At 38.0% G+C, this 27,697-nt stretch overlaps 1 protein-coding gene across 8 annotated transcripts in view; it reads left to right on the top strand.

Annotated features, from left to right (window-relative positions):
- Positions 1-570: 570 nt before the first annotated feature.
- Positions 571-27,697, top strand: part of FAM214A (family with sequence similarity 214 member A) — a 92,903-nt gene continuing 65,776 nt past the window's right edge. For 2 of the 8 annotated variants that reach the window (XM_032343767.1, XM_032343763.1), the window contains exons 1-2: positions 571-1,562; positions 1,887-2,000. Coding sequence is in view for 6 of the 8 variants with exons in the window: in XM_032343763.1 (XP_032199654.1) it covers positions 1,985-2,000 (16 nt within the window). In the remaining 2 variants the exon portion in view is untranslated. Of the gene's footprint in view, positions 1,563-1,886; positions 2,001-23,592; positions 25,814-27,697 lie in introns of those variants that run through there. The other 6 variants (XM_032343765.1, XM_032343764.1, XR_004285836.1 and 3 more) reach the window with 6 other exon arrangements.

The raw sequence follows: 27,697 nt of genomic DNA, 5'->3' as shown, positions 1-27,697 counted from the left end.
TTCTGAATTCTACTAAAATGTCTAGTGATTTGGGGGAAATCTAGGGTGAGAGGGGCTTCTTGTTCTTAAACTCCTGGCTCCTTAACACGCATGGCTGCCCACTCTGCTGTCCCTGCCACATTAGACCCGGCTTCCACCATGTGCTGCAATCCACTCCGGCTCGGTCACAACCCAGAGCCAACATCCCAAGTGGTGGAGGAGGAAACTATAATTATCCTTCTCGTCTGGGGCAGGCCCTGGATGCCATCTCCCCAGTTGCCCTGCGCTCTAATAGCGCAGCTCCGATTCCTGGTACCAGACGCGCCACAGCTGGCTCTCAGCGCGGGCAGGGCCCGAGGCACCGTCGCAGCGCCCGGAGCCCCTCCAGCCTGCGGACCTCTGCCCGGCCCTCGCAGCTGCCATCCCCCACCCCCCCCACCCCCGCGCGCCGGTGCCGCCGCTGGGCACCTGCACCGAAACCCAGGCCCCGGGCTGCTGCCCCGGGGCGTGCGGCGTGTTACCATAACAACCGGGCGCTCACCGCGGAGGCCGCCGGGGAGGAAGTGACGAGCGGTGGGTTGGCTGTTGTTGGGACACGTGACCCGGGCAGTGTTTTGACAGGGCAAACAGCAGAGAAAGAACTGGGCGAGCGAGGGGGCTCGGGAGCTGGGGCGCCAGAGCTAGAGACAGCGGGCGGGCGAGGAGCTGGCAGAGGCGCGGGGCGAGCGGGCCGGCCGGGGCGACGGGCGGGCGAAGCCCGGGGGCCGCGGGGCTCGGGTGCGCGTCGGGCAGGGACGGGCTGAGCGCTGGGAGCGGAGCGAGGCGGCGGCTGAGGCGGGGGTGGATGGCCACAGGGGCGCCGGGGAGCCGCGTCGGGCTTGTGCTCTCGGGCCCCCATGGTCCTCTGACGCATCCCGGGGGGCCGCTGCGCGCCACACTCGGCTTTCGCCGGCCCTGCGCCTCTCGGAGCCTGGGGTCTGAGGTGGGAGTGTGATGTGAGCCGCTGGGCGAGCGGCGGAAAGAAGTGCCAGCAGGAGGAGGGTTTGGGACGGGAGCGGAGAGCGAGTTAGTCAGCAGAGGTCCGCGGAGGGAGCCATGAAAACAACTCTCCGGCGGGGAGAGGGGCCGGCGCTGCGCTCGGTGCGGCGGGACTGAAGGAAATCCGGGGCCGTGTGGGGACGGAAGGGGCCCGCACGGGGCAGGCTGCGCCGAGCAGGGGCGAGCGCCCAGCTGTAAACACCCCTCTTGGGGCCGACCTCAGGCCGGGCCTCTTAGGGCCGGGGGCTTGGCCGGGGCGACCCGGGACAGCCCAGTAGAGTTCGTTTGGGGCTGGGGGCTGGGCGCGAGGAGATGACTCGCGTTTCTTTCTGACCCTTTTATTGTGTAAACTTGGCCGCGGTGGCCACAGGAAGGCTAGCCGGAGGGTAATTACACAGGTGAGGCCCTGCGGGGCGGGCGGAGCTCCGGGGGAGGCGCTAAGGGGGTCTTGAAGACTTTGCTGCGCCCAGGCACCTGGACCGAGGATTTCTTCCCAGCCACTGCGGAGGTGCCACTGTTCCAGCGGCGTTTTTTTTTTCAAAGGGGTTAGTTAGCTTGTGTTGCTTGAACCTTTTTTTTTTTTTTCCCCTCCCCTTGCCTGTACCTCCAGGTTATAAATAGATCTTTCTTTGGTTCAGAGACGCTGTGTCAAGGAAGGACACTTTGGCCTGGAGAGCACACGGGCGGGGGAGAGGGGTGCTGGGGCCCGAGGAGATGGGGGAGGCGGTGCACAGAGTTTGGCTTTTTTCAGAGCAGCCGATGTGCTGTCACCGCAGTTAGTGACAGGAAGAGGCCTGTTAAGAGTAGGTTTCTTGCAAGGTCCGGGTGTCGGAGCAGGACTAGATTAATTTTATTTTGGTCCCTTTTAGCATTTTGAAAACGGGGCAGTAGCCACAGAATCAGCGACAAGCCTGTTGAAGGAACCAAGTGTATTTCACAGCACCTTGGGTGGAAATTGGATGTGAAAATGAAGCCAGACCGAGGTAAATGACTTACTTTAGTAGATTTTTTTTTTCTGTGCCCCATTTTATAAGTCTTAACCTTTTTTGTGGCAGGATCAATTCTTTGTGTATTACATAGGACTACTTGTTTCTGTTACAGGTTCCAGCTGGTGAGATAGAAAAGGGATGTGGAGAGAAAGTTAGGGTCTAGATGGGAAGTTATATTCTTCAAAAGTGTAAAGTAGTAGTTTCAAGAGATACTCTAGTGTAAATCAAAATGAGATTATCAGGAACAGCATGTCTATCTGTTGCCACAGTAGTTGGCATCATTTTACATTTACATTACTCATTTTTAGTAAAGTCATTCTAACTTGAACTTTAAAGTTTACAAACTTTTTCACCTTTAGAATTTGAATTTGAAAAATTGAGGAAATTTAAGGTTGAGTTGACAGATTTTATTGTGATTATTGTTTTTATTAGCTGATTTTTGTGCTTTCGGCAAACTCTAAAATTTTGCAAAGTACTCCATGGCCTTATTTAAATATCTGTGTAAGTAAATGGGTCATTTCCTTACTAAACCTGTATTTTCTGGATTTATGAGAATAATGTATACTCTGTTTTTCAAGGACTTCAAAGGAATTAAAAACTAATTTATCAATCTTCTTTTGATTAAGGATAGGGACCAAGTTGAGAAGATTATATAGTAGTGAAGATTATTTAGGAGTGAAGTCTTTTCAGTTGTATGGGGGTTTGAGTCCAAGTAACATTATTGGAAGAGGATTATTGTATTTGGTAGGGAGCTGGACTAAATGACAAAGAGTTGAGACTTTACGATTAGAGATGTTAATTTATCTTCCTATGAATTAAATGATCATTTTTAAAAAGATACGTAATAAACTGGTAATTATTTCCATATGTTTTTCAAAGTGCATTAAAAGATTTTCTGTTCTAGTTAAAAATATGTCTTTGGTAACAGTGTCTTTTAAAACACTAAAAAGAAGTGGAGAAACCCATACTTAAGTTAGTGGTTTAAATTAGTTTTAAGTGTTTGGCTCTTTCTTAAAATTGGCTATGTATGCATGAAATACTATCAAGTGTGTTGTTACTAAGGAGGTTGCTTGTGTAGAATGCCAAGGTGAGACTTTTAGATTACATTGGTGACTTTTGGAAAAAAGATCAGTAATTGCATGTCAGAATAAACAAGCAAATAAAACCAAAGTTACTGTTGGATTTTTGGTTGTTGTTAAAGTTTGCTTTAAGATTGTAAACAGCTTAAAAAATAATATTTGCACATATCTCTATTTTAGCCCAAACTAGTACCAAACACAATATTATACATACAAACACACACACACATGCACAATGGTATATAATATGTATATATGCATATACATATATATGTATACTGCATAGCATATAGTACACATATGTATATACATGCACACATGTACATACTGATTAATAGGAAAAATAAATACATTTATTAAGACTCAAATAAGTGACTTTTTCTCTTTAAAATTATAGCTTTCTTTAGCATTATGATGTAAAGAATTGCAATTTTAATACGGAGACTGTATTTCATAATAATGCTATGGATCTTTAGGCCCATAAAGTAATATCTTTTAAAGTAATATCTTTTATTTTGCAAAATAGTATAGATAAACAGAGAGAAGCTTTTCATAAAGCATAGTTACCTTCACTATGTGAGTGTGGTCTTGTATTTTCTGTTCTACTTTCTATTTTTAGAATTTGCTGTTACAACTCACTGAGTTGATTTCTTGGCCTGCAGTTGGAAAGGCACAATGATGGGCAATACCTAGCTAGATGACAGTAATATTTCATTTTTTTTCTACATTGGTGTCTAAAAAGCTATGTGAATTTTTCTATATAATTAAAACTTTATTTTTTAAATGCCAAAAAATGGATTTTCAATTGAAATCATGATATGTTGTCAGACATCTAAAATAGGGCTAGAAATGCCCAATAGATTTAAATTTATGAGGTGTTGTTTTGTTTTGTTTTGTTTTACCTCTCGCTAAAATTACTTCAGTCTGGTTTTTTTGTTTTGTTTTGTTTTTTTGTTTTTTGGGGTTTTTTTTGGTAAGATCTGATTTTTAGATTTTCAGTCTTTGTTGTTAAAATGTTTATTTTTCCCTCCTTTTAATTTCACTGCTTTTAGTCTCTGGGCTAGAGAACTCAGTAACCACACTTAACACTGAGTTCTCTATAAAATAAGAGTAAATAGGAGAACCCTTGAGATTTCTTTCAGAATCTGAGTAAAGTATATGAATTCTGGTGTAGGGAGAGACAGATATTTGCTTAGCGGGATACAGCTGCGCTTCAGAGAGTTTCTAAATAAGTAGTTGGTTGGCTAGTTAAAAAAAGTCGGTTTAAGTGAGGAACCATAAAAATAACAGCTTTAATTATTTCACCCATCTATTTATCTATGCTCAAGCTTCTTTTGGAGGGTAAAAGGGGATCTGTTTCTCAGAGTTAATCTGATCTTTTTTGTAAAAATCACACCAGTAATATACACATAAGACTTCTAGTCCCCCCCCACCTTCCCCTGAGATTTCTAGTTTTGATTTCTTAAAAATATAGTAAGACTTTGCAGAGAAATCTGAGGACAATATCTTTTACATTTAAAAACATTTTAGAATTATTTATTAATGTTTCATAGAATCTTCTATGTGTCCTGTGTACACAGAAGTCAACAGGAAATTGTTTTGGAGGAAGAAGGAATATATGTTCATCAGATATGTTCTTTCCAAAGCGTTCAGCAGTTTTCACAGAAATAATTTTTTGCACTCATTTCATGGGTTTATATAATATTTAAGTAAATTATTATAAATAGGGTGGCATAAACAACTTTTGAGGACAAACACCAGGTTCTAGTTAAGCATACAACTCAATTAGTAGAAATAGAAATGTGCGGACAACTGGAAAGCACCCTATCCCCTATTGTCTTCCAGTTTGCTTTATGGAGGCTATGGAAAGCATTGGTGGATCATGCTAATTGATTAAGCAAAAATCACTTAGGAGAGCGCCTACTGTACTTTCAGATAACTAAGATGTTACTGTAGGATAATAGCTACATTTTACAGTAGTTAATGGTATTTTACCATAGTCTGAGGTTAAAAAAAAAAAAATTCTGGCGGGGAGGGGCAGAGGGAGAGAGCGAGAAAGAATATTAAACAGGTTCCATGTACAGTACCAAGCCCCACTTGGGGCTGGATCTCACAACCCTGAGATCATGACGAGAGCTAAAATCAAGAGTTGGATATTTAACTGATTGAACCACCCAGGCTTCCCTAAAAAAGTTTTTTTTTTTAATTTCTAAGTAGTTACATAACATTACTTGGGCAGTGCAGCCAAAGATGAGTCTTTGATGTTATCATTAGCACATCAGACCTGTGTTTGTATCCTTGTTCCATTACCTGTTAGCGAGGTAATCTTCATCTAATTACTTAATCTTTGAGATCCTTGGGTTCTGTGTATAATGGGAATAAATCTAACTTATGCTTTATGCTTTGGTTAGAAACAGTTTTTCACCAGACAATTCTAAGAATGTTGTGTGAGCATATCAACAATTACAAAAGACTAAGACCTGTAAAATCTAATAAATCATCAATAAATTAATAATTTAAACGTACTGTTTCAATTCAAATGTGAATGCATATTATAGGCCATTTATCATTCTTAAATAAACACTATTAGTGTAAAACGTGTTCCACAAACTAAATACCAAACAATTAGCTGTTTTTTGAAGTTAAAACTGAGAGGAATACTGTGTCTCTTCCCCCTTCCCTACCAAATTCATGTGTTGAAATCCTAACTCCGCAAAGTGATGGTTGTAGGAGGTGGAGTCTTTGAGAAGTGATTGGGTCATGAGGATGGAGACCTCATGAGTGACATTAGTGCCCTTATAAAAGTGGTTCAAGAAAGCCCTTCCATCATCTGATGTTATGGTGAAAAGAGGTCATCTTTGAGCTCTCATCAGAATCTGAATCGGCTGGTGCTTGATTGTGGATTTCCCAACCTCTGGAACTGTGAGAAATAAGTTTCTGTTTATAAGCCACTTAGTTTATGGTATTTTGTTAAAGCAGCCTAATGAAATATGACTTCCCCCTCTTCCTGTCTATTATAATACAAGTTTAGTTAGGCTTTAGCCTTAGTAATACAGCAGCTTCAGAAGTTACCTAGGGTGTACTGCAACCCTGTTAGCCTCAAGCAATTCTTTCCTAGGCAACTGAAATAGAAAAGAACTGGTAAGACCTAAGAACAAAATAGCAAGGGAATTTGTTGCCTTGCTTATTTACTTAAAATACATCATTGTTATCCAGTGTAAATCAAACAATAGAAATGACAGATGTCTGAGGAAAAGAAATGTTGACACAATTAAGTAGAACAGCTTTACATTAAATTCCCAGGTGGAGGTGGTGTTGGTAATAATAACAGCTAACTCTTGTGCATACTATGTGCCAGGCTCTGTTCGAAGTAGTTTACGTGTGCAATTCATGTAGTCTTCGCAGTTGCTCAAGGAAGTAGATGCTTTTGTCATCTCCATTTTATAGATGAATGAAACTGAGTCACAGAGATTTGGCAAGTTACCCAAGGTCACATAGCTAACAAGAGGATTCACCCGTATTTGAAGCAGGCTCAGTATATATTCTTACCACGCTGATGGGTAGCAATGAGTTGTGTAAAAATATGAGATACTGGGACCAAACTGGCTTGCGGAAAACACAATATAGATCTGCAACCTTGAAAACTTCTCTGCCTCACCTTTTTTATCTTTATAGTGGGGGAAGTAATAGTATCTTGCTTTGGGTTATTTTCAGGATTAAATAAATATATTTAAGGGGCACCTGGGTGGCTCAGTGGGTTAAAGTCTCTGCCTTCAGCTCAGGTCATGATCCCAGGGTCCTGGGATTGAGCCCCACATCGGGCTCTCTGCTCAGCAGGAAGCCTGCTTCCTCCTCTTTCTCTGCCTTCTTCTCTGCCTACTTGTGATCTCTGTCAAATAAATAAATAAAATCTTAAAAAATAAATAAATATATATATTTAAGGTGCTGAGAACTATGGTTGGCACGCAGTAAACATTAAGATATGAACTGCTTTTGTTATTATGAGACATACTCTAAGAAGTCAGTTATTTAGAGAAAGATGGGGAGGACAAAAAGGGGCTAATTCAACTGTACATATTTTATATACACACTGTGATCTCAAGTCAGAAGTTACTGTTATTGACACTGATTGATCCTGACACATCAGTAGCTGTGAAATAATTGCTGATTTGGTATAACTTCTGAAATTAGACACTAACGGGTTTGACATAGACATTCCCTTTCTGTTTTTGCTAATAAGAAGGAAATGATTCAGTGGATGGAACACTGTCATTTCATTGAAGCATGAGAAAAAAAATAATTGGAAGGCAGACTTAAGAGGCTAACGTGTATATAAGGAGCATGATTTAAAAGGTGATTTCCGGGGCGCCTGGGTGGCTCAGTGGGTTAAGCCACTGCCTTCGGCTCAGGTCATGATCCCAGGGTCCTGGGATCGAGTCCCACATCGGGCTCTCTGCTCGGCAGGGAGCCTGCTTCTTCCTCTCTCTCTTTCAGCCTGCCTCTCTGCCTACTTGTGATCTCTGTCTGTCAAATAAATAAATAAAATCTTTAAAAATAAATAAATAAATAAATAAATAAATAAATAAATAAAAGGTGATTTCCTTTTCAAAAAGTGAAAAACCTGTGGAACCTGAGCATTCTACATTGTGAGCAAGTATAGAAAAAAATGAAGAAAATTTTATTTACTTTTTTGTCTTCTCAACTTTGTATCTTGTTATTTTTCCCCCAATTTGAGGCTGAGGATATTAAAAAAATGCTATCAAACTTAGTAATATCAAACTTAATATTGATTTTTTTTTTTTTTTTTTTTTTTTTTTTTTTTTTTTTTTGTGAAAAAGCAGAATTGCAGACTCTGGAAACAGTACTTCTTTTTCAGTATGTAAACCAAAGTCATTTGGTCAGTAGTTAATTCTGTCTTTGCTGAAATGGATGAAAAATCAGAATAGTTCCTTCATTATATCAGACTTTGTATTAAACTGAAACAGGATAGACGGGGTAACAATGCCAGTACCAAATCAAAATATTAGACAATAATCGATGTGTAATACTAATGAAACTTAACAGTAATCTGAGTTTAGTTTTTTCATAGTTTCCTTTTTATATGAAAGATACTCCTCCAGTAATAAGAACTTTTGCTTTTTTTTCTCCTTGTTCACCATGCCCAGCCCCATTGGCTACCATATAGGTTTTTGATTATCATTCAGGGCCTCATATGGACTATATTCCCTCTACCTAAAAAGCCTTTCTCTCCAAGCATCAGATGGATGGCTCCTTTTGATCTTGTCTTAAATGTCATTTTTCATAGAGGCTTTCTCTGACTACCCTGTCTAAAGTGTGCAATTAATGTTAGCTACTGTTATATTTATTAAATTAGATGTCCTTTGTTGTTCTGTCTAAGCAGTCTTTTTTTTTTTTTTAAGGTTTTATTCATTTATTCGGTAGAGACACAGCAAGAGAGGAACACAAGCAGGGCGAGGGGAGAGGGAGAAGCAGGCTTCCAGCCGAGCAGGGAGCCTGATGTGGGACTCAATCCCAGAACCCTGGGATCATGAAATGAGCCGAAGGCAGATGCTTAACAAATGAGCCACCCAGGTGCCCCTGTCTCAGCAGTCTTATTATTTCCTTCATAGAATTGAATACATTTTGTAATGTTTATTGTTTGTCTCCGCAACTAGATTTTAAGTTCCCTGAGGCCAATAACCTTGCCTTTTGTTCAGCTATATTCCCATCACCTAGCAGATACCCTTATATATGGTAGATTCAGTGTAGGTGCATGGGAGGTACTTAATATAAATTTGTTGAATGAATGAATGATTAGTGTTTCTCTATCTGTGGAGCAAATAGGAGTAGAAGCAGAGGTCAGCAATCACTGATTGTTGTACTCACACCTGCTTAAATTCTGCCAGTTCAGGGATTTGTTTGAATTATTGACTATTAGGCTAGTATCACAAGTTTATGCACAATTAAAAAATAGATTTTAAATACATTTGCTCATAAACTTAAAGGAAGGTTATATTTTAAAATTGATTAAATCTCATTGAACTAAAATACCATGTTGTAAAATAACAAAGGAGTAGGTGAAAGCTTTTTGGTATAGGTGGTCCCTGTTTGTATACATTGGATTAACAAATGATCCACCCACAAACGTTTGCTGCAAGCTCTCTGCCATCCACCCAGCATGCAGAATTTGTTCCTGTTGGCTTTTTCTCTAGGGAGAGAGGTTAAATTGGTTGAAGAACTTCAGGTTTATGAGTACAAGAGGTAGGGTAGGTTAATAGGAAAAAGACTCAAAGGATTTAGAGTTTAAATTCAGGACCCATTCTATCACTTAGTTCCATGACTTGGGTCCAGCCCCAGACCTGTTTTCTGTAGAATGTACTGGGCCCAAAGTGTTGCTTCTGAGTTTCAGGTGAGGTGTGTCAAAGAACTTTATAAGCCATGAAGTGCTGTGTATGTTGACTAGTTTACCCAGTGGGATAATCATTTGTGTAGATGAGCAAAGGGCCAGGTGCTCCTAAGTGCAGCCAACTGCATCTTACTTGGGGACACTCAGCCTAAACATTCGTTCACATTGTGCCTGATTTTTACTATTTTTAAACGTACCATCTCCTTACTGAAATATAATTGGAATACACCAACTCTTTCTAGGTGATAATACACCGTAGTGAACATTTAGAGCAAGCATTAGGGTAAAGAGATTGAAGCAGAGGTGGACACTGGAGGGATGATGAAAATATTAAAGTGGTGAGATGGTTCCCCAAATTGCTGTTTTCTTCATTTTAGATCATTACCTAGGATTGACTTAGTGTTTGGAGTGTGGCCCTTCTACTTCGAATTCAGACTTCTTTCATGTTGCTGCAAATAATGGTCATTGTAGGTTAAAAAACTTTGGTAGCCTAGCCTGGGAATCTAGTCATAATTCACACTATTAATAAGTAATATTTACTCCAAGTATGACCACTATTTGGACTTAAAATTAAATCCCTTTGAGGGGCACTTGGGTGACTCAGTCAGGCATCCAAGTCTTGATTTTGGCCCAGGTCATGATCTCAGGGTCCTGGTGTTGAGCCCCACTTTGGGCTCCGTGCTTAGTCGGAGTCTGCTTATCTTCCTCTCCTTCTACCTCTTGCCCCACTTATGTGCTCTCTCTCTCTCTAAAATAAATATAAATCTTAAAAAAACCCACAAAACTTATCCCTTTGGGAGCACAACTAATTTATCATTGGGGATTCACATTCTAAATTAATATGAAGTTCCCATTTTTTTATTTTCCTACTTACCAAACTTACATATTCTTGAATGGAATTAAAATTTGTTATCAGGGGACGCCTGGGTGGCTCAGTTGGTTAAGCAGCTGCCTTCGGCTCAGGTCATGATCCCAGGGTCCTGGGATCAAGTCCCACATCGGGCTCCTTGTTCGGCAGGGAGCCTGCTTCTCCCTCTGCCTCTGCCTGCCTCTCTGTCTGCCTGTGCTCGCTCGCTCTCTCTCCCTCTGTCTCTGACAAATAAATAAAATCTTTAAAAAAAAAAAAACTGTTATCAGTATCTGAAATCAGGCCATTTATAAAACTTATCCTCTCATCTACAAAATTAGAAATTTTCTTTTGTAAAGTGGTATCATATTTCTCTTCTTTCTTTCCTTTTTTTTTTTTTTTTTTTTTTTTGAGAGAGAGTGAAAAAGCATGAGCAGGGGTGGGGGCACAGGGAGAGAGATTATGACCTGAGCCAGAATTAAGAGTCAGACACTTATCAACTGAGCCACCCAGGTGCCCCTCTAGTGTGTTACTTCTATCTAAATTTATAATAGTAAAAATATGTAATTTTATCACATAATATTGGCAAATTGCTTTTTCCCCCAAAATTTTTATGTAGATTCCAGTTAGTTAACATAGAGTATAATAATTGGTTTCAGGAATAGAATTTAGTGATTTATCACTTATAATATAACACCCAGTGCCCATCATGACAGCTGCCCTCCGTAAGAGATGGTGTTCTTAAAAATAACTTTAGGTTAAAACTCCATATCATATTTTGTGTACTTAATGAAAGGATATTGATGCACAAAGTTCTGATTTGATCATTTTACAAAAGAATTAGCTATAGGAGAACTTCCTTAAACTTCTTACATTGCTTGCTCTATAATTTAGCTTATATCTAATTTTTTTAAAATTTAACCCACATAGGGGCGCCTGGGTGGCTCAGTGGGTTAAGCCGCTGCCTTCGGCTCAGGTCATGATCTCAGGGTCCTGCGATCGAGTCCCGCATCGGGCTCTCTGCTCAGCAGGGAGCCTGCTTCCCTCTCTCTCTCTCTGCCTGCCTCTCCGACTACTTGTGATTTCTCTCTGTCAAATAAATAAATAAAATCTTTAAAAAAAAATAAAATAAAATAAAATAAAATTTAACCCACAGAAAAGTTGAATCACACAATTAAATACCTTTTTTTTTTTTTTTAAAGATTTTATTTATTTATTTGACAGACAGAGATCACAGGTAGGCAGAGGCAGGCAGAGAGAGGGAGGAAGCAGGCTCCCTGCTGAGCAGAGAGCCCGATGCGGGGCTTGATCCCAGGACAGAGGCTTTAACCCACTGAGCCACTCAGGTGCCCCTTAAATACCTTTTCATTGGTTAATTGTGAACATCTTACTACTTTTGTTTTATCTCACAATAGATAGGCGGGTAAATTAGGTAGACAAAGGAGGGGGGTTTCATTTTTATTTTCGTTTATACAACTTGAGAGTAAGTTGTAGACATGACACTTCAACCCTGAGTACTTCAACATGGAACTGACTGGTATCAGGATGAGAAAGCTGATTGTGTACATTTCTTCCCATTTCTGTATCAAATTAGTTGCTTTTAATACTCAATAGTGGTGATTTACAACATGGAAATTGGTAATGCTGTAAACCAGGTGTTTTTTCCCCTCTCCAGACCAGCTGTTAGACATTTACCATCACACCACTGCATGTACCTCCTAAAAGTAAGAACATTCTCCTACATACCTGCAATACATTTGTTATACTCCAGGAATCAAACAGTGGCACAATGCTAATATCTGATATACAGTTTGTATTCTATTTCCCAAGGTGTCCCAATATTGTCTTTAGGCATGTTGCCTTTTAAGGAAGTAAATTGTTTTCTGTTACAGAAAAGGAGTTAGACCCTGATATTGAACAACATTTAGGAAGGTTTTGGACTATACTTTAAGAATATGTAAAGGTAGGGGCGCCCGGATGGCTCAGTGCTTCAGCTCGGGCCCTGGTCCCAGGGTTCTGGGATTAAGCCCCGAGTTGGGCTCTCTGCTCAGCAGGGAGCCTGCTTTCCCCCTCTCTCTCCCTGCCTGCCTCTCTGTCTACTTGTGATCTCTGTCAAATGAATAAATATAAAATCTTAAAAAAAAAAAAAAGAATACATTAAAGGTAGAAGTGAGTAAAAGTATTGGTGTTTAGGGGAAAAAATTAGGTCACATATATAGGACAATTAAGATATTTGCAGGTTTTTCCTTATTTTATTTACCTTTAAAAGAAGCATTCTTTGCACTAAATAGATTTAAGAGAATAATGAGTGTTTATGAAATTCCAGGATTTTTTTTTGATTGAAAAGAATTTTATTTGAATTGAGAAAAATTATGTTTTTCATTCTAAAGCCTCAGGTTACCTCTCTGACCTCATTTTTTTAGTATTCTAAGATCCCTTCACTCTTGGCACATTGATCATCTTCTTCAGTCACCACAAGCAAATCGACATCATGGGGCCTTAACATTTGCTGTCTGCTTCTGGAGTACATGTCTCATGACCCTGTCCTTCATTTGACTTTGTGCTTAGCTGTCACCTCCTCAAAGAAGCCTTCCTGACCATCCTATGAAAAGTACAGCTCTTTTATTTTCTCTTTACATTGCGTTACTTTTCTTCGTAGTCCTTATCACTGCTTGACCTGATGTTCTATATTTATTTATTTACTTTTTTTGTTTTTCTCCCCAATAGGAATGTAAGCTTCATAAGAGCAGGGACTTAGTGATATTTGTTCACTGCTGTGTTTCCCGATGTGTGGACTGATGCCTGACATTTAGTAGCTGCTCAATAAATATTTATTATTAAATGAATGTTTGCATGAATTTTAGTATCTTTGTAATATACCATAGAATTCATTATTACTTGAAAATTTTATGCATTTTTTCCTGTGATTTGTTAGTTTTATAACCCTAAGAATTAACTCTCCTTTATCAGTTTTTGTTCCTAAATTTTTTTAAAAGGCTTTATTTATTTGAGAGAGAGACAGAGAGTGACAGAGATAACAAGAAAGAGCACAAGTGGGGAGGAGAGGGAGAAGCAGGCTCCTGCTGAGAAGGGAGCCCAGCACGGGGCCCAATCCCAGGACCCTGGGATCATGACCCAAGCCAAAGGCAGACACCCAACCTACTGAGCCACCCAGGTGCCCCTCAGTTTTTGTTTCTAAATGGAAATATTTATGCCCACTTCTCAAAGTTATTAGAGGATCAAATGAAATAACTACACAAATAAAATATAAGAGTTTGATAACTAAATAAATGGTGAAAATGTCTACCATGAGAGTTTGTAGGAAATAATTTCAGCTGGGGTGATTAATTTCATTGCACAGACTCTGTCTGAGACACAGTATTGAGACTTAAATGATGGGTATGTTTGGGATAGGTAGAAGTTTACAGAGGTTGAGACAGGGAGGACTGGAAAAGGTAACAATCTGAGCAATTAAAGATGTTCAAGGGGTACCAGGTAGACTAACATGAATTGTAGAAGTTACTTAGGAATGAGGAAAATTAGGGTTTTGAATGTCACAATAAGAGATTTGAGTTTCATTCACTTGATAGTGAGGCACCATTAAGTAGTTTGGTCTGATTAAAGAGAACTTTTTGGAAGAACAATTTGGCATTTTATATATATATATATATATATATATATATATATATATAAAATATATATATATTTATTTATTTTTAAGTTTTATTTATTTAATCTCTACACCCCATGTGGGGCTTGAACTCACAACCCTGACATCAAGAGTCACGTGCTTCTCTGAGCCAGCCAGGTGCCCTTGACAGTAGGTTTCTATTATTTAATTTCATTGTAAACCAGCAAAGAATTATTATTGAAAATATGGCAGTTTTTAAATCAGTTTTTAGCTCTCAAAATTACATTATGACCTGGTGTTATAAAAATTACCAGACACTCATCTCTAATGTTGGCTAATCTTTTTTCTTGTCCATTTTTCCCCTTTTGCCACCATTCATTATAATATATGAGGGATTATTGTTCCCTTCTATGAAAATTCTTGGCAATGTTAACATGTATACAATACTGACAATGCCATAGCTATTGCTTTATGATACTCTTTTGTCAGAATAGTTAAACTGAATTATTAAAGCAGCTGTTTATTGTAAGAACTAGGAGAAAAAAAAAAACAGGATAAAATTGGAAATTTTTCTCAGACATATTCTGGCAGAAATGTCATAAACTCTGGGAGTAGAGGCCTTTGTATCTTCTAACCACATGTGAACTGTGAGAGTAAAGAGATCATCCCCAACCAAGTACTGAATAAGCTTTCCTACCTGTGTTAGGAGGGAATGGACATGTCTCCTCCCTGCCATCCAACCAAATAAACATTTTCACAGCAAAGCTTCAAGAAAAAAATTTTTTTGGCTATGGGAGGGAGTTATTCAGTGTATTATGGTAGAAAGAACACATAGCAGGAAATCTTAGATACTCTTATTCATAGCTCCTTAAAAATTGTCTCAAATGTGTGTTCTTAAGTTGGAATACTCATTCAGAAGTTGGGATAAGGAATATCCCTATGCCTTTGAGGAAGTGTATTCAAATCTTAGTAATTGTGTCAATTAACTGCTGGTCCTTAAGGTCTATTTCTACAGTCTAGCATATAACAACCCTGACTTGTGTTTTTTCTTGTAGCTTGTATTGCAGAAAACTTGCAGGGAACTCTGAATAGCTAACAATGAGGAAAAAACACCCTCTGGTTACATAGTGGTACAGATTAAATTCCATTACCAAGAGCTCAGGACACTAAAATCCTTTTGTTACTCTGAAATTACTTTGGAAATCATGCTATTGCTTGAAATCAGAGTTGGAAAGGTCATTAGAAAGTGTGAGTCTCTTTAATTTTAGGAAAACAAGACCCAGAGAAAAAGAAGTAACCTGTATAACGATGAAAGTAAAACTCAAATTTCTTGCTAGCCCATTTAGTGTGTCTGTACTTCTAGCAAGAGCTCAGCTGCCTCTAGGTTCTCCACCAGAAATGACATAATGATCAATCAGCCTTCCTCAAGGAACTTGGAAGAAACACAGGCTAGGTGATTCTATCTTAACATTATTCTCCAAATAAAATATACCTACTTTCAGAAGAAAGTCAAATGGTAATAGACTTGAAGTGAAAGGCATATTTCATCCTTGAAGCAGGATGCTAAAAAGAAAATATAATGAAATTTGAAACTAGATAATGTGAAATTTAAAAATCAAAAATTAGCAGTATAAGCTTATTATTTAGAAATATAGAGAAAACCCTTTAATTTTGTCATAAGAAAAACAGGGCTAGTTTTAGTACTAAAAGTTCTATTGTAATGATTAAATGAGGTAATCCATGTAAAGTGCTTAGAATAGTATTTGATTCTGAAGAAATAAAGTGTTACCTAGAAATATAGCAACATTTCTTCAACAAGTAAGGTAAGTACATATTCATTAAAAAAAAAAAAAAGATATATTTATTTGGTAGGGGGAGAGAGAATCAACCAGACTCACACGCAGTGCAAAGCTCAACATAGGGCTGGGTCTCATGACCCTGAGATCAATGACTTGAGCCAAAACCAAGTTGGATGCTTAACCCACTGAGTGCCCGAAGTGCCCCAATAGGTACATCTTGTAAGTGTTCTGAAAAGAACCTACAAAGGCTAAGAGAGTGACTGACCGAGGCCAGGAAAAGCACCTTTGGTTAGGATGATTAGGTAAGGCCTCTCTGAGAAAGTAAAGCAAGGATGTGAAGGAGCCAACTATATAAGTCCTGAGGGGAAGAACATTCCAGGCCAAGGGAGTGGTATGTGCAAGGGTCTTGAATTTAGAAAGAGCGGGCATACTTTAGGATCTGAAAGAACAGAACATACACCATAATTTGTATTTCCTTCCTTTGCTCACATTAAATTATCTCCTTCCTAGAAGATTTGTTCTCCAGGAATTTGGGACACATATGACTAATTCCCTCACACCTGTGGTAGTGGTTAGTATGGAGTTGCCATTTATTAGACACTTGAAAAAACGTTTAACTGTCTATGCATACTTAATCACCATCAGTGCCTTGTGGGTGAGGACTTGAGCTTTCTTTGTCCTTTAAGATAGAAGTATGCTAGGATGTAATGAATTGTACATGGTTAGCTTTTTTTAAAAGAGCATTTGAAAAGCTGATACATAGTTATAAATTATTTCAAATGTAAAATACAATTTTTTTGACATATCAGTGAGCTGCATGGAGTAAGAAAATTCTCATTTAAAAAAATAAAAATAATTTGAGTTAACCATTTTATATCTCTATTTAACTATACCACGAAGTTCAGATTTTCTTGGGGTATGGGATGGAAATACTACCTGGGATGGTCCTGGTTTACATCTGTTACCTCTGTCCAATCCTATTTCAAGATTGTGTTCCTTCACTCTAAATGTGTCATTGTTTAGACAAAGAATTTTATGGTCATCCTAATTATTAGCCATTTTGCTGTCCTACTAGCACATTCTATAACTCATTTCATTCTGTATTAAAATAGCTTAAGTATAGCTTCAGGTAGACAATTTGCCCCAACTGTGTTCTGTAGGATATTGCATATAGTATTTTATAATTTCTGTGGACTCTTATATAAGTCAGGGGATTGACAACATGGAATGCTTGTCTTGATTTTGACAAAACACTTGGACTTTGTTTCAGAAATGGTTGATTTCTAAGGTGTTTTTACCAAAATGCACCTATTTTGACAAAATGTTGTTTTTATTCAAAGTCATCTGAAATCTTATGAACGAGGCGCCTGAGTGGCTCAGTGGGTTAAGCCTCTGCCTTCAGCTCAGTTCATATCTCAGGGTCCTGGGATCAAGGCCCGCAACGGGCTTTCTGCTCTGTGGGGAGCCTGCTCTCCCCCTCCCCTCTCTCTCTGCCTGCCTCTCTGCCTATTTGTGATCTCTGTCTGTCAAATAAATAAATAAAATCTTTTTAAAAAATCTTATGAACAATGCCTTCTGTGACAAATATTAGCGATTACTTAATGTATCTGTAGAGTAACTTCCCATTTTTAGAATTTACTGTTAAATATTGTACAACTTTAGATATTTGGATCCCTTTCCCTTTGTTCTCTGAAACAAATCTTCATTATGTGCTGTGCTGGAAATGTAATGATGAGCAAGAACTAACATGGCCTCTGGAACCTGTGGTCCTTTCTGACTTTTTTCCTGAGTCAACAGACAAATCAAGACTGGAAGGTTACCCTGTGCTGTGTTGACAAAGGCTCAGGTGGGGAATAGGGAAAGTGGCCCAGAGGAAGAGTGTATCAGATGGCCTGTACAGATCTGTAGAACTCCTACATTCCACTAGCCTCTTCTATTTGTAGTAGTCTAAAATATGTTTGGTTTGAATATAAGCTGCGTGTGTGTGTGCACGCATGTAGGAGAGAACGAGGAATGGAAATTTATTTCTCGGTAATTGGAAGTTTTAGTTGAGGTGCTCAGTTCATGAGGCCTTATTGATTTTGCCCTCTAGGCAGTGCCGCTAAAATCTTCCTGGTCTGAAAGGTTAGAAACTTTTGAGGGTAGTCAGTGATAAGCACTCTCCACAAGCTTTCTGGGTGACATCATTGTATAAACTAAAATTATGTTGCAAATGAACAGCTTTGACCTATTGACTATAGCATTTAAATGAGGAAAAAGAAAACAACTGCCTCCCTCTCCACAAAAAGGTATATGCAATAAGTTACAGAATTTGTACATTCTGTGTCTTTAAAGATCACACTTTGTGTCTCTAGTAATATAGTGTCACCCCTGGTAAAGAAGGGTTTATGGTTGTGGCAACACGTGAGGTATTTGAATTTTGATTGTAAATTTTCAGCAACTGCTGCTTTTTTAAACTCTGTTTAGTAAAATAAAACTTAACATCAGCCTTTAATATGTGTTTTCAAAGTCCATGTTGGTGAATGTGATAAGGTTGAACCAAATACCTGTTTGGGAACATGCAGCGAATGGTGGTAATTGAGAGACAGTATCACATAGAACATTGGCTTTAAAATTTGTCAGCCCACAGTTACAAAAACAATTGACATTGCTCCATCCCAACACTGTCCCCTCAAACACAAGTCATTACTAATCTTGCTCTACAGTGGTAATTTATCTTTTCTTTTTTCCTATTTTACTTAAAAAGAAAGTAATATTTCCAACCCCTTAAATTAATTTGATAGCACATTTAAATCTACAGATTGTTTTAGCACTTAGAAGTAACTAGAAACACCTGGATTCACGTTCTGGTTTTTGTCACCTGCTATGTGTAACCTTGATCAAATTACCTAACTTCTCTGAGCTTTAGTTTCCTCATTGGTTGAAACAGATAATAAAAATACTCATTTTGTAGGTTTGTTACAATGGCATAACCTGATTTTGTTATAATGGAATAACAACCTGAATAAAATGGTTGTGTCAGGCACTTAAAAGCACATAATTAATGGCTATTTTGATTGTCTCCAAAGTTTGTAAGCTTAGGGAATTGGGAGCAATAATAATGGTGAATCCTATTCAGAGGAAAATTAGTTCAGTTTCTGGTATGTTAGCATTTGAGGTGTTATAGGTAGCCAGAGTGTTTAGTCATATTTGGAAATGAGACTATATGAAATATGAAAATAAGACTATACGAATTTTTAAAAATGCAAGCAAATAGAGTATTATTGTTTTGGGGACTTAACAATTCAGGCTCTCTTAAAGCTACATGAGGTTTATTTAATTCTGTTACAGCTGTTTCACTTAACCAGCTTTCTGCTAACATTCTCCAAAATTTAAAATGCAGAATCTCATTTGTATGACTACTGGCATAATTAGTAGATGTTCTCTACTCAGTGATAGGGACTGGTAATAGGTAGTTGTGGAAAAAAAACAACAACATAGGACTTGGAATTAAACCTGGGCTAGGTGATTCAGCTAGGTAATCTACCAGCTGCCTTAATCTTTATGGTTCAGTTTCTTCATCTATAAAATATTCTTATTTCACAAAATTAGATTGTTAAAGGGACAAATGAGTGTAAGAAAGATATACTAATTTCCATGGAAATACTTTCAGTAAAATATCGTTACTAACAATAAAAAAAAAATTGTGATGGCTCTAGATTTTAAGACTGAATCAAATATACCATTCTTTATAATATGATAGCAGATGATTAACAACATCCTAGAACTTGTCTTTAAAGAAGTAAGGGTATAGGTAAAAAGCAACCCATGTGCATCTTGGCACATGCTTTAGGTAATAATGATGATAATAATTTATAAAAAGTACTGTAGGATATTAAAATGAATTCTTAAACCTGATCTTGATACTTAGTAAGTCTGACTAGTGTGTGTACAAGATATTATTAGATGAAGTGTTTGTCCAGTAGCTTAGATTATAAATAACCCATGTTCTAGCTCATTTTAAACAATGTAGTATGAATGATGCCAAAAAACAGGCTAGAACATTTTCTTCTCTCCAAGATCTGAGATTTTGTAAACAAGGCTCTGCTCCTGGAGCTAATCTAGGTCATCATAACCCCAAATCTTTTGAAGGATGAGAAACCCAATTAAGTCTCTTAGGTACTTTTTAATATTTTAATTTTAAATGTTTTAGCTCTTAAAAACACAGTATTTTTGGATTGCTGTTTGGCCACTTAGCTTATTTGTACCATTTCATAATGAATACAGATCACTGGGTAATCATTTCAGCAATAGTGATGTCTGGGAATCTCTGTGTAAGTAACTTATGGCTTAATGTAACTAATTATGGCTTAATTTATCCCAGTACTGACCTAACAGTATAACATTTTGTTTTTGAATAAAAAGTGATCTAATGAAAAAAACCATAAATTTCTTAATTTCCAAAACTGTTAACAATGTTAAATTCTAGCTATTATTTAGTCTTTTTCTCTTTTTAAAGATTTTTATTTATTTGTTTATTTATTGAGAAAGAAACAGTGAGAGAGAGAATGAGAGGGGAGAAGTTCAGGGAGAAACAGACTCCCCGTGGAGCTGGGAGCCTAATGTGGGACTTAATCCACGATCATGACCTGAGTCGAAGGCAGCCGCCCAACCACCTGAGCCACCCAGGCACCCTATTATTTGTCTTTATTGCAAATTTGTTATTGAACTGTGAAATGTGTTGTTAAATGTGACATTATTTAAGAAACTTCTATTTATTTATTTATTTATTTATTTATTTAAAAGATTATTTATTTATTTATTTGACAGAGAGAGAGATCACAAGTAGGCAGAGAGGCAGGCAGAGAGAGAAAGAGAGGAGGAAGCAGGCTCTCTGCCGAGCAGAGAGCCCGATGTGGGACTCGATCCCAGGACCCTGAGATCATGACCTGAGCCGAAGGCAGCGGCTTAACTCACTGAGCCACCCAGGCGCCCCAATTTAAGAAACTTTTAAAATATCAATGTCATAAAGATTTAGTAGTGAAAATTTAAATTTTATCTTTGTTATTATTATAATACTATTCATTAATAGTAATTGCCCCTTATTGGGGGTGTGTGTGTGTGTGTGTGTGCGTGTGTATGGATGGACATTTGCCCTTTACTAACTAATATCCTATAGAAGTGATGTTTGCAAAGGAAAAGAGACAACTTGAGTTGCTTAAGACCCAAGTCCTGGGCTGGTTGATTTATAATTCTTAGAGAAATTATTATTCCCACTTTACATGTAAAGAAATAGACTCAGGTTAAATAATTTGATAGCACAGTTTGTTAAGAGATCTTGAACTCCTAGACTACGGCTCTCCTCCGTTTTGTCTTGCTGCTTTAAAGGATCATTCCAGTAATGAGGGTGATTTTTTGTGCAAACATGTTTACATTGCTATACCCTAGGAGACCACAGAAGAAGATGATATTCTATTTGTGTGGAACATTGCTGTTTTCAAAATAATTTTATCCTATCCTATTTGGTCTTAACAACAAACCAATGTTACCGGCAAAAAAGAAAAGAAAAAGGGATTCCTGACTTAGAAATGAGCAATATTTGGAGAAGTGCTTGAGATTATAAAGTTGATTAAAGGTGGAGTTTACACTAGAACCCAGATCTGTGGCTCCTGGTCCGTTTTCTTTTCCACTTCTTTTACTCTTTCCGGATTATGTATGTGATCTATGAATATGAAGTAGTTAAGTTTTGCAGATTGAATCTTCTGTGTCTTCACATAATGATCACTCTATTACTATGGCCTGGCTCCCTGTTTAGTAGTCAAATCCTGTTTTCCCATCCTGTGGTTACAGTATCAGTGACAGATTTGAGGTATGATGGAGCTGTAATAGTGCTTATTGAATGAATAATAAATGGAAAATGTTGAGATTTCTATAATTAAACTTTATTCTTATATGAGGCCATATTTGCCTTATGGAAATATATATAAGAAAGGAGTTGTTAAGGGAAGGATAGCATTGGTTAAGCGCATGCATGTTAGATTCAGGAAGACCAAAACTTGAATCCTGGCTTTTCCCATTTGGTTCTACTCTACTTGGTCAAGTAACAAGCCAGTTTTCTCATCTTTGGGAATGGTAACTGCTACAGGGGCAGAGGACATAGGTATATAAAGAGACTGACACCGGGCCTGGGCCATGGGCCTACCTACATAGAAGCTAGTATATCATTACCTGTTAAGGGTTCTTTCTTTTTTTATTTTCTTCCCTTTTCTAGTAGCAGTGTATCTTTTTGTTTAGAAAGTACCCAGATTAGCATGGTTATCTCTAAAGTATCTTTTTTTTTTTTAAGATTTTATTTATTTATTCGACAGAGAGAGATCACAAGTAGGCAGAGAGGCAGGCAGAGAGAGAGAGGAGGAAACAGGCTCCCTGCTGAGCAGAGAGCCCGATGCAGGACTCAATCCCAGGACCCTGAGATCATGACCTGAGCCGAAGGCAGCGGCTTAACCCACTGAGCCAACCAGGCGCCCCTCTAAAGTATCTTAAAAGTAGACAGTTTCCAATTATTTCTGCTAATGGAGGGCACAGTTGATCTGAAACAGTTGATATTTGAGACTTTTCCATTTTATATTTAGAATATGTGGTTTAAAAAAACTCATGGAAGAGCTCCTTTTTAAATTATTTCCTTATAGGGGATAATATAAGTAATGTATATCTCTTGAACTGTCCATTTGGAGAGCACAATTTTGACCATGCTATGTGAGTTGTAGGGGGAAAAGGGGCTTTTCATGGTTGGAGATTGAGAATTGAGAACCTGGGGCTAACATTTAGTATAGAATTTCATATTATTCAGATTTTAACTTGTAGGCTGTTGAGACCTACAGAGTAGATAACATGCCATTCTTTTATAGCATACCCATTTATAGCTTTGTGTACCAAGATAAAAGCAGGGAAAAGCAAGCATTCTTCAGAATTAAGTAAAGTGCCATTATGAAATTTTTTGGAAAACTGGCAGCACAGAAGAAACATTTCACTTAATCTCTTTGTTGGATTTTACTTTTTAAGGTAGCATGTCTCGTGTGCATTTTATTCATTTATAGTTACATGTTCCTGACTAAATTTAATTTTTTTAAGGGGTGTACAGAGGGAGAGGGAAAGAATCTTAACTGAGTTCCACACTCAACACGGCCCCATGCAAAGCTCAATCTCATGACCCTGAGATCATGACCTGAGCTGAAATCAATATTTGGTCACTTACTGGCTGATCCACCCAGGCCCTCCTGGCTAAATTTAGTTTTTATAAGTTCTCTTTGTATGTTAATCATTATAGATAGAGGCTATCATTAGCCTTTAATTTAAAAGTTTGAGAATTATAACTGAAAGGAAATATTCCAAAATAATTCAGGGATTATATATTGTTTTTCTTTTTTGACAGTAGAAGAGATTAATTTTGAATTATAAACTTATTCATCAAAAAATTTAAAAAATTTTAGTTCCTTTCACTTCTAGGTGTATGACTTGAGTAAATGAAATTTTAGAGCTGATTTTCTTATTTGAACAGTGCAGATAATGCTACTTGTTCTGTTTACCTCCCATAATTGTGAAATTAAATTAACTATTATTTGGGACATAAATCAGGCATGGTGCTAGGTTAGCAATAATGTAGACAAAACTAGTACTTCTCTCTTTTTTTTTTTTAAAGATTTTATTTATTTATTTATTTGACAGAGAGAGAGAGATCACAAGTAGGCAGAGAGGCAAGCAGAGAGAGTGAGGAGGAAGCAGGCTCCCTGCTGAGCAGAGAGCCCAATGAGGGGCTCGATCCCAGGACCCTGAGATCATGACCTGAGCCGAAGGCAGCGGCTTAACCCACTGAGCCAACCAGGCACCCAAAACTAGTACTTCTCTTTAAAGCACTTACAGGTGGTGGAGGAGAATGTCTTTCAACCAAATTGTTTGCATTGATGTCATTCAGTGCAAATAATTATTTAAACCTCTATGAACTAAGTCCTGAGCAGGAGGTATAGGGGGACTAAGATGACTCTTGGATCAGGGAAAGCTGCCCTGGGGAAGAGGAATTTAAGCTGAGACTTATCAACTGAAGGCATTGTGGGAGTCTGCTCCAGTAGAAGAGGAATACATATTATTTGCAAAAACTCCAAAGTTTTGAAGAAGCTTAGGATCCTTAGTAACTGAAAGTCCAGTCTGGCTGACAGCACCTTTTAGCCTTCACAGGAGCCATGTGAGTTGATGCCATTTTACAGATAAGAAAACCAAGGCTCAGAGGAGTTTAGTAAATTGTATAGGGTCTTTTTGTTTGTAAATGGCAGTTTCAGGTTTTGAACCGAGGTTGGTTGGCCTGACTCCAAACTAAATGTTCTAGTATGCCCTTCTTTCTCTGAGCTACTTACCTCACGGGCTTCCTGTGCTCCCAAATACATCTTCCCTCTTGTTATTTCTCAGAGGGCTTAGCAGCTCTCCCTCTGGTTAATTTTGGGGCCAGTCATCAGGTTCTTTCTTTACACTAAGGTGATAATGATGTTTAACTCTTACTGGTTCTGTGCTTTGTACTCTTACTTTTGTATATTGTAAACTTCAAGGATCCTAGAAGCTTTTTCAGGGGCAGGAATCTTGTGGACTCGGGGGCTGATTTGAAACTGCAGTGTTGTTTGTGGCCTCTCATTTAAAAATAGCCTCATGTTGCTCATGGGGTGCCTAAATAGAGCCAACATTTCCATCAGCCTCTGCTCCCTACCCCCAAGACACTCCAGATAAACAAAGATCTGAGTAATAAACAGTGTGCTGCTCCTGTAGCCTCTGCCTACTCCCACAAACCTCGGTTGTATAGAAATCCTAAAGCCGCTGCTAATAATGCATTTTATTGGAAAAATGTAAATATAAAGAGCTTAATTGCCATAAAAGTTTAAAAAACACTATCCTAGTTTATGTGATATTCAGGGGAAATATTTCCTAAAAGGGAATTTTTCTGATTCTTCATATCTGTATATTCTCGCCCCTGGCATTAACTCCCCCAAAACATCTTTGTAAGTTTGGGAGGGATTTTTGTTCTTCTTTAAGCTTCAGAGATAGTGTTGACTGATACATTGAAGTCCAGTACTTGAAACCTGAAGAAAATCTCCTGTGCCTTCAACAGCTGCAGATAATTTTATGGTAAAGAGAATAGATGAACTCAGGCTAAACATTGTTGTTTAATGTAAAAAGAGACATTTTAAAGCAAATACCTAGCTAAACCTTTATTGTTGTAAGTTTGCTAAGAAACTATTTTCCCTTTTTAGGTCTTTTTCTAATCTGTTAACATCAATTTTTCTTATCCTTTAAAAGGCATTGTATTAATTTGAGGGGGGCTATTTTATGCCCTAACCCATTTTAACGAACAGATTGTGCTTTTCTAGGAATTGTGAAGTTTGTTATAAAGTAATTCTTTGTTCTAGAAGATGGAGGTTGATATTCAATTCTAATTGCTTTAAATTTTTAGATTTTTATGTTTCCAGAGGGTTTATCTTGGTAGAACCTGATTTACTGGAAATGTGAAATAATAAAATGATTCCCTCCACCACCCCCTTTGTCCTGTTTCCTGTGAAATACTGAAATAAATGTTTGCCTTATGAATGTCTCTCTTTTAAAAAACATCCAGAGGCACACTTTTTAGGGGCTCAATGCTAGAATACTTTTGTCATGATCATTCTGCCGTTCTTTCAAGTTGCCTAAACACAGCTGAGTTGGTAAGAAGAGCAAAGACAACATGATAATGCTGCCAAGTAGACAGGAAGCCGTAGTGGACCTAGCAAGCAGGGGCGGCTGAGCACACCCTCGTCCAATCAGCTGTGAGTGCTGTTGCTATGTGCGCTCTTACTCTGCTGCCTTTGTGGAAAACCTTACACAGAGGGAAGTGGAATCAGCACCCACCGCTGAACATTTGTTTTAACCACTGCAGACATCTGGATCCCTCAGTTACTGACTGTGTAGCTATTGACAGCCAGAAGGCAACTTCTTTTATACAAGGATTCCAGTATGGTTTTCAGTGGAAACAAAGGGCTTCACAGAGAAGGTGTGTAATGAAGTGTTTTTAACGGCTTTATTTTTAAACTTCCAATTTTCTGTAGCTATTTAGCAGTTGCGGTATTTGCTTTGCATAGATTTTTTAATAAATAGGTCTAGAAGAATGATCTCACTTTGAAAAACCTTGAGCTTAGGGAATTTTCTTTAGCTTCATATTTTCTTTGAATAGCCTTGCTTAAAAGATTATTGCTGATCTGAACAATGAGTAAGAAGAAAAGAAACCAAAATACAATGTGCTCACTTTAATAGGGGGAAAATGTGATAAAAATGGGACTACGGGGAAGAGAATTGGGGTTAGCCAGAAGCATAAACTGTACTTGGGAGCAGGCGGTGTTTTTTTTTTTAAATAAAAGCTGTTAAGAATAAGCTGTATTTAAAAGAAGTTACGTATTTTTAACTGAATTCATTGTTTCTGAATTTGACAGATTGTCAGAATTTAGCTTAGTGAGAATTGTGGCATAGTTTAGGAAATTGATGTGCTATCTTTTTATAAAGGATTTCTGAAGATGCTGCCGCAAATTGTACAATCTTATAATTATTTTGATCTGTTGACTAGTTCTGTGCAGTTCAGATAAAAGATGGTAGTATACTCTGCCTGCCTCTCTGCCTACTTGTGATCTGTCAGTCAAACAAACAAATAAAATCTTTAAAAAACAAAAAACAAAAAAAAAAAAAAAAAAAAAAAGATGGTAGTATAATCCAGCCTCAAAGTCATTGTTGTGCTCTGCTCTGTTAAAAGTCCAAATGGAAAGTGGAAAAATAAAGGATGTTAAAGACAACATACCACAAATGGTTAAGATAGTATTATAAATTTAGAGGAAGCCTCTAAAATGTAATAATTCTGTATCTGTCTTAATACTGCAAATATAGTAAAATCTTATTAAATTAAACCTTACTAATTAAATATTTGTAATAATTGAACAGAATATGGGTTACGATTTTGTTTTATGAGACCTGGAAAAACCAGTTTATCCAACTGATTGAAAGTGCGAAAGTTTTAAAATATCTTAAAAGTTTTCTACATATTCTCACAGAGAGTTGACATAGTCGGTTTAGCTAATGATTCTTTTAAATTAATTAAAGCAGAACAGAAGACTAATAGCATATTGCCCATTTATGAACAATTTTCTGTGGCTTATTCATTTTCACCTGGCTGTGTAACTGGCTCCTTTTTAATTCACTCAGTGATTTATGTTTAATGAATAAAATGAATATAATATAAATTTAAGATTGATATTAGAGGGACGCCTGGGTGGCTCAGTTGGTTGGACGACTGCCTTCGGCTCAGGTCATGATCCTGGAGTCCCCGGATCGAGTCCCGCATCGGACTCCCAGCTCCACGGGGAGTCTGCTTCTCTCTCTGACCTTCTCCTCGTTCATGCTCTCTCTCACTCTCTCTCAAGTAAATAAATAAAATCTTTAAATAAATAAATAAATAAATAAATAAAATTGATATTAGAGCTTTATATCTTATCTCTTTCAAGAAGTATTCGTCATTGGGGCACCTGGGTGGCTCAGTTAGTAAAGCAACTGCATTAAGCTCAGGTCATGATCCTGGAGTCCCGGGATTGAGTCCTACATTGGGCTCCCAGCTTCATGGGGAGTCTGCTTCTCCCTCTGACCTTCTCCCTTCTCATGCTCTCTCTCACTGTCTCTCTCTCAAATAAATAAAATCTTAAGAAAAAAATAATTCAAGAAGTTCCTGTCATTAAGTAGGCTTAGCAGTCAGTGGTTAAGTAGGCTTAGCAGTCAGTGGTAACATGATTTGATAAATGAGAAGAGATATTTCTTTTCTTTGGAAAGAACTCAAAATATATCTCATGCTTTGGTGCCCATCACTGATTATTTTTAATGATACATATGTTTGTGTTAA

The sequence above is a fragment of the Mustela erminea genome, chromosome 5, assembly GCF_009829155.1.
Source record: "Mustela erminea isolate mMusErm1 chromosome 5, mMusErm1.Pri, whole genome shotgun sequence".
NCBI classification, from domain to species: Eukaryota; Metazoa; Chordata; class Mammalia; order Carnivora; family Mustelidae; genus Mustela; species Mustela erminea.
This window is presented reverse-complemented; position numbering and strand designations above follow the sequence as displayed.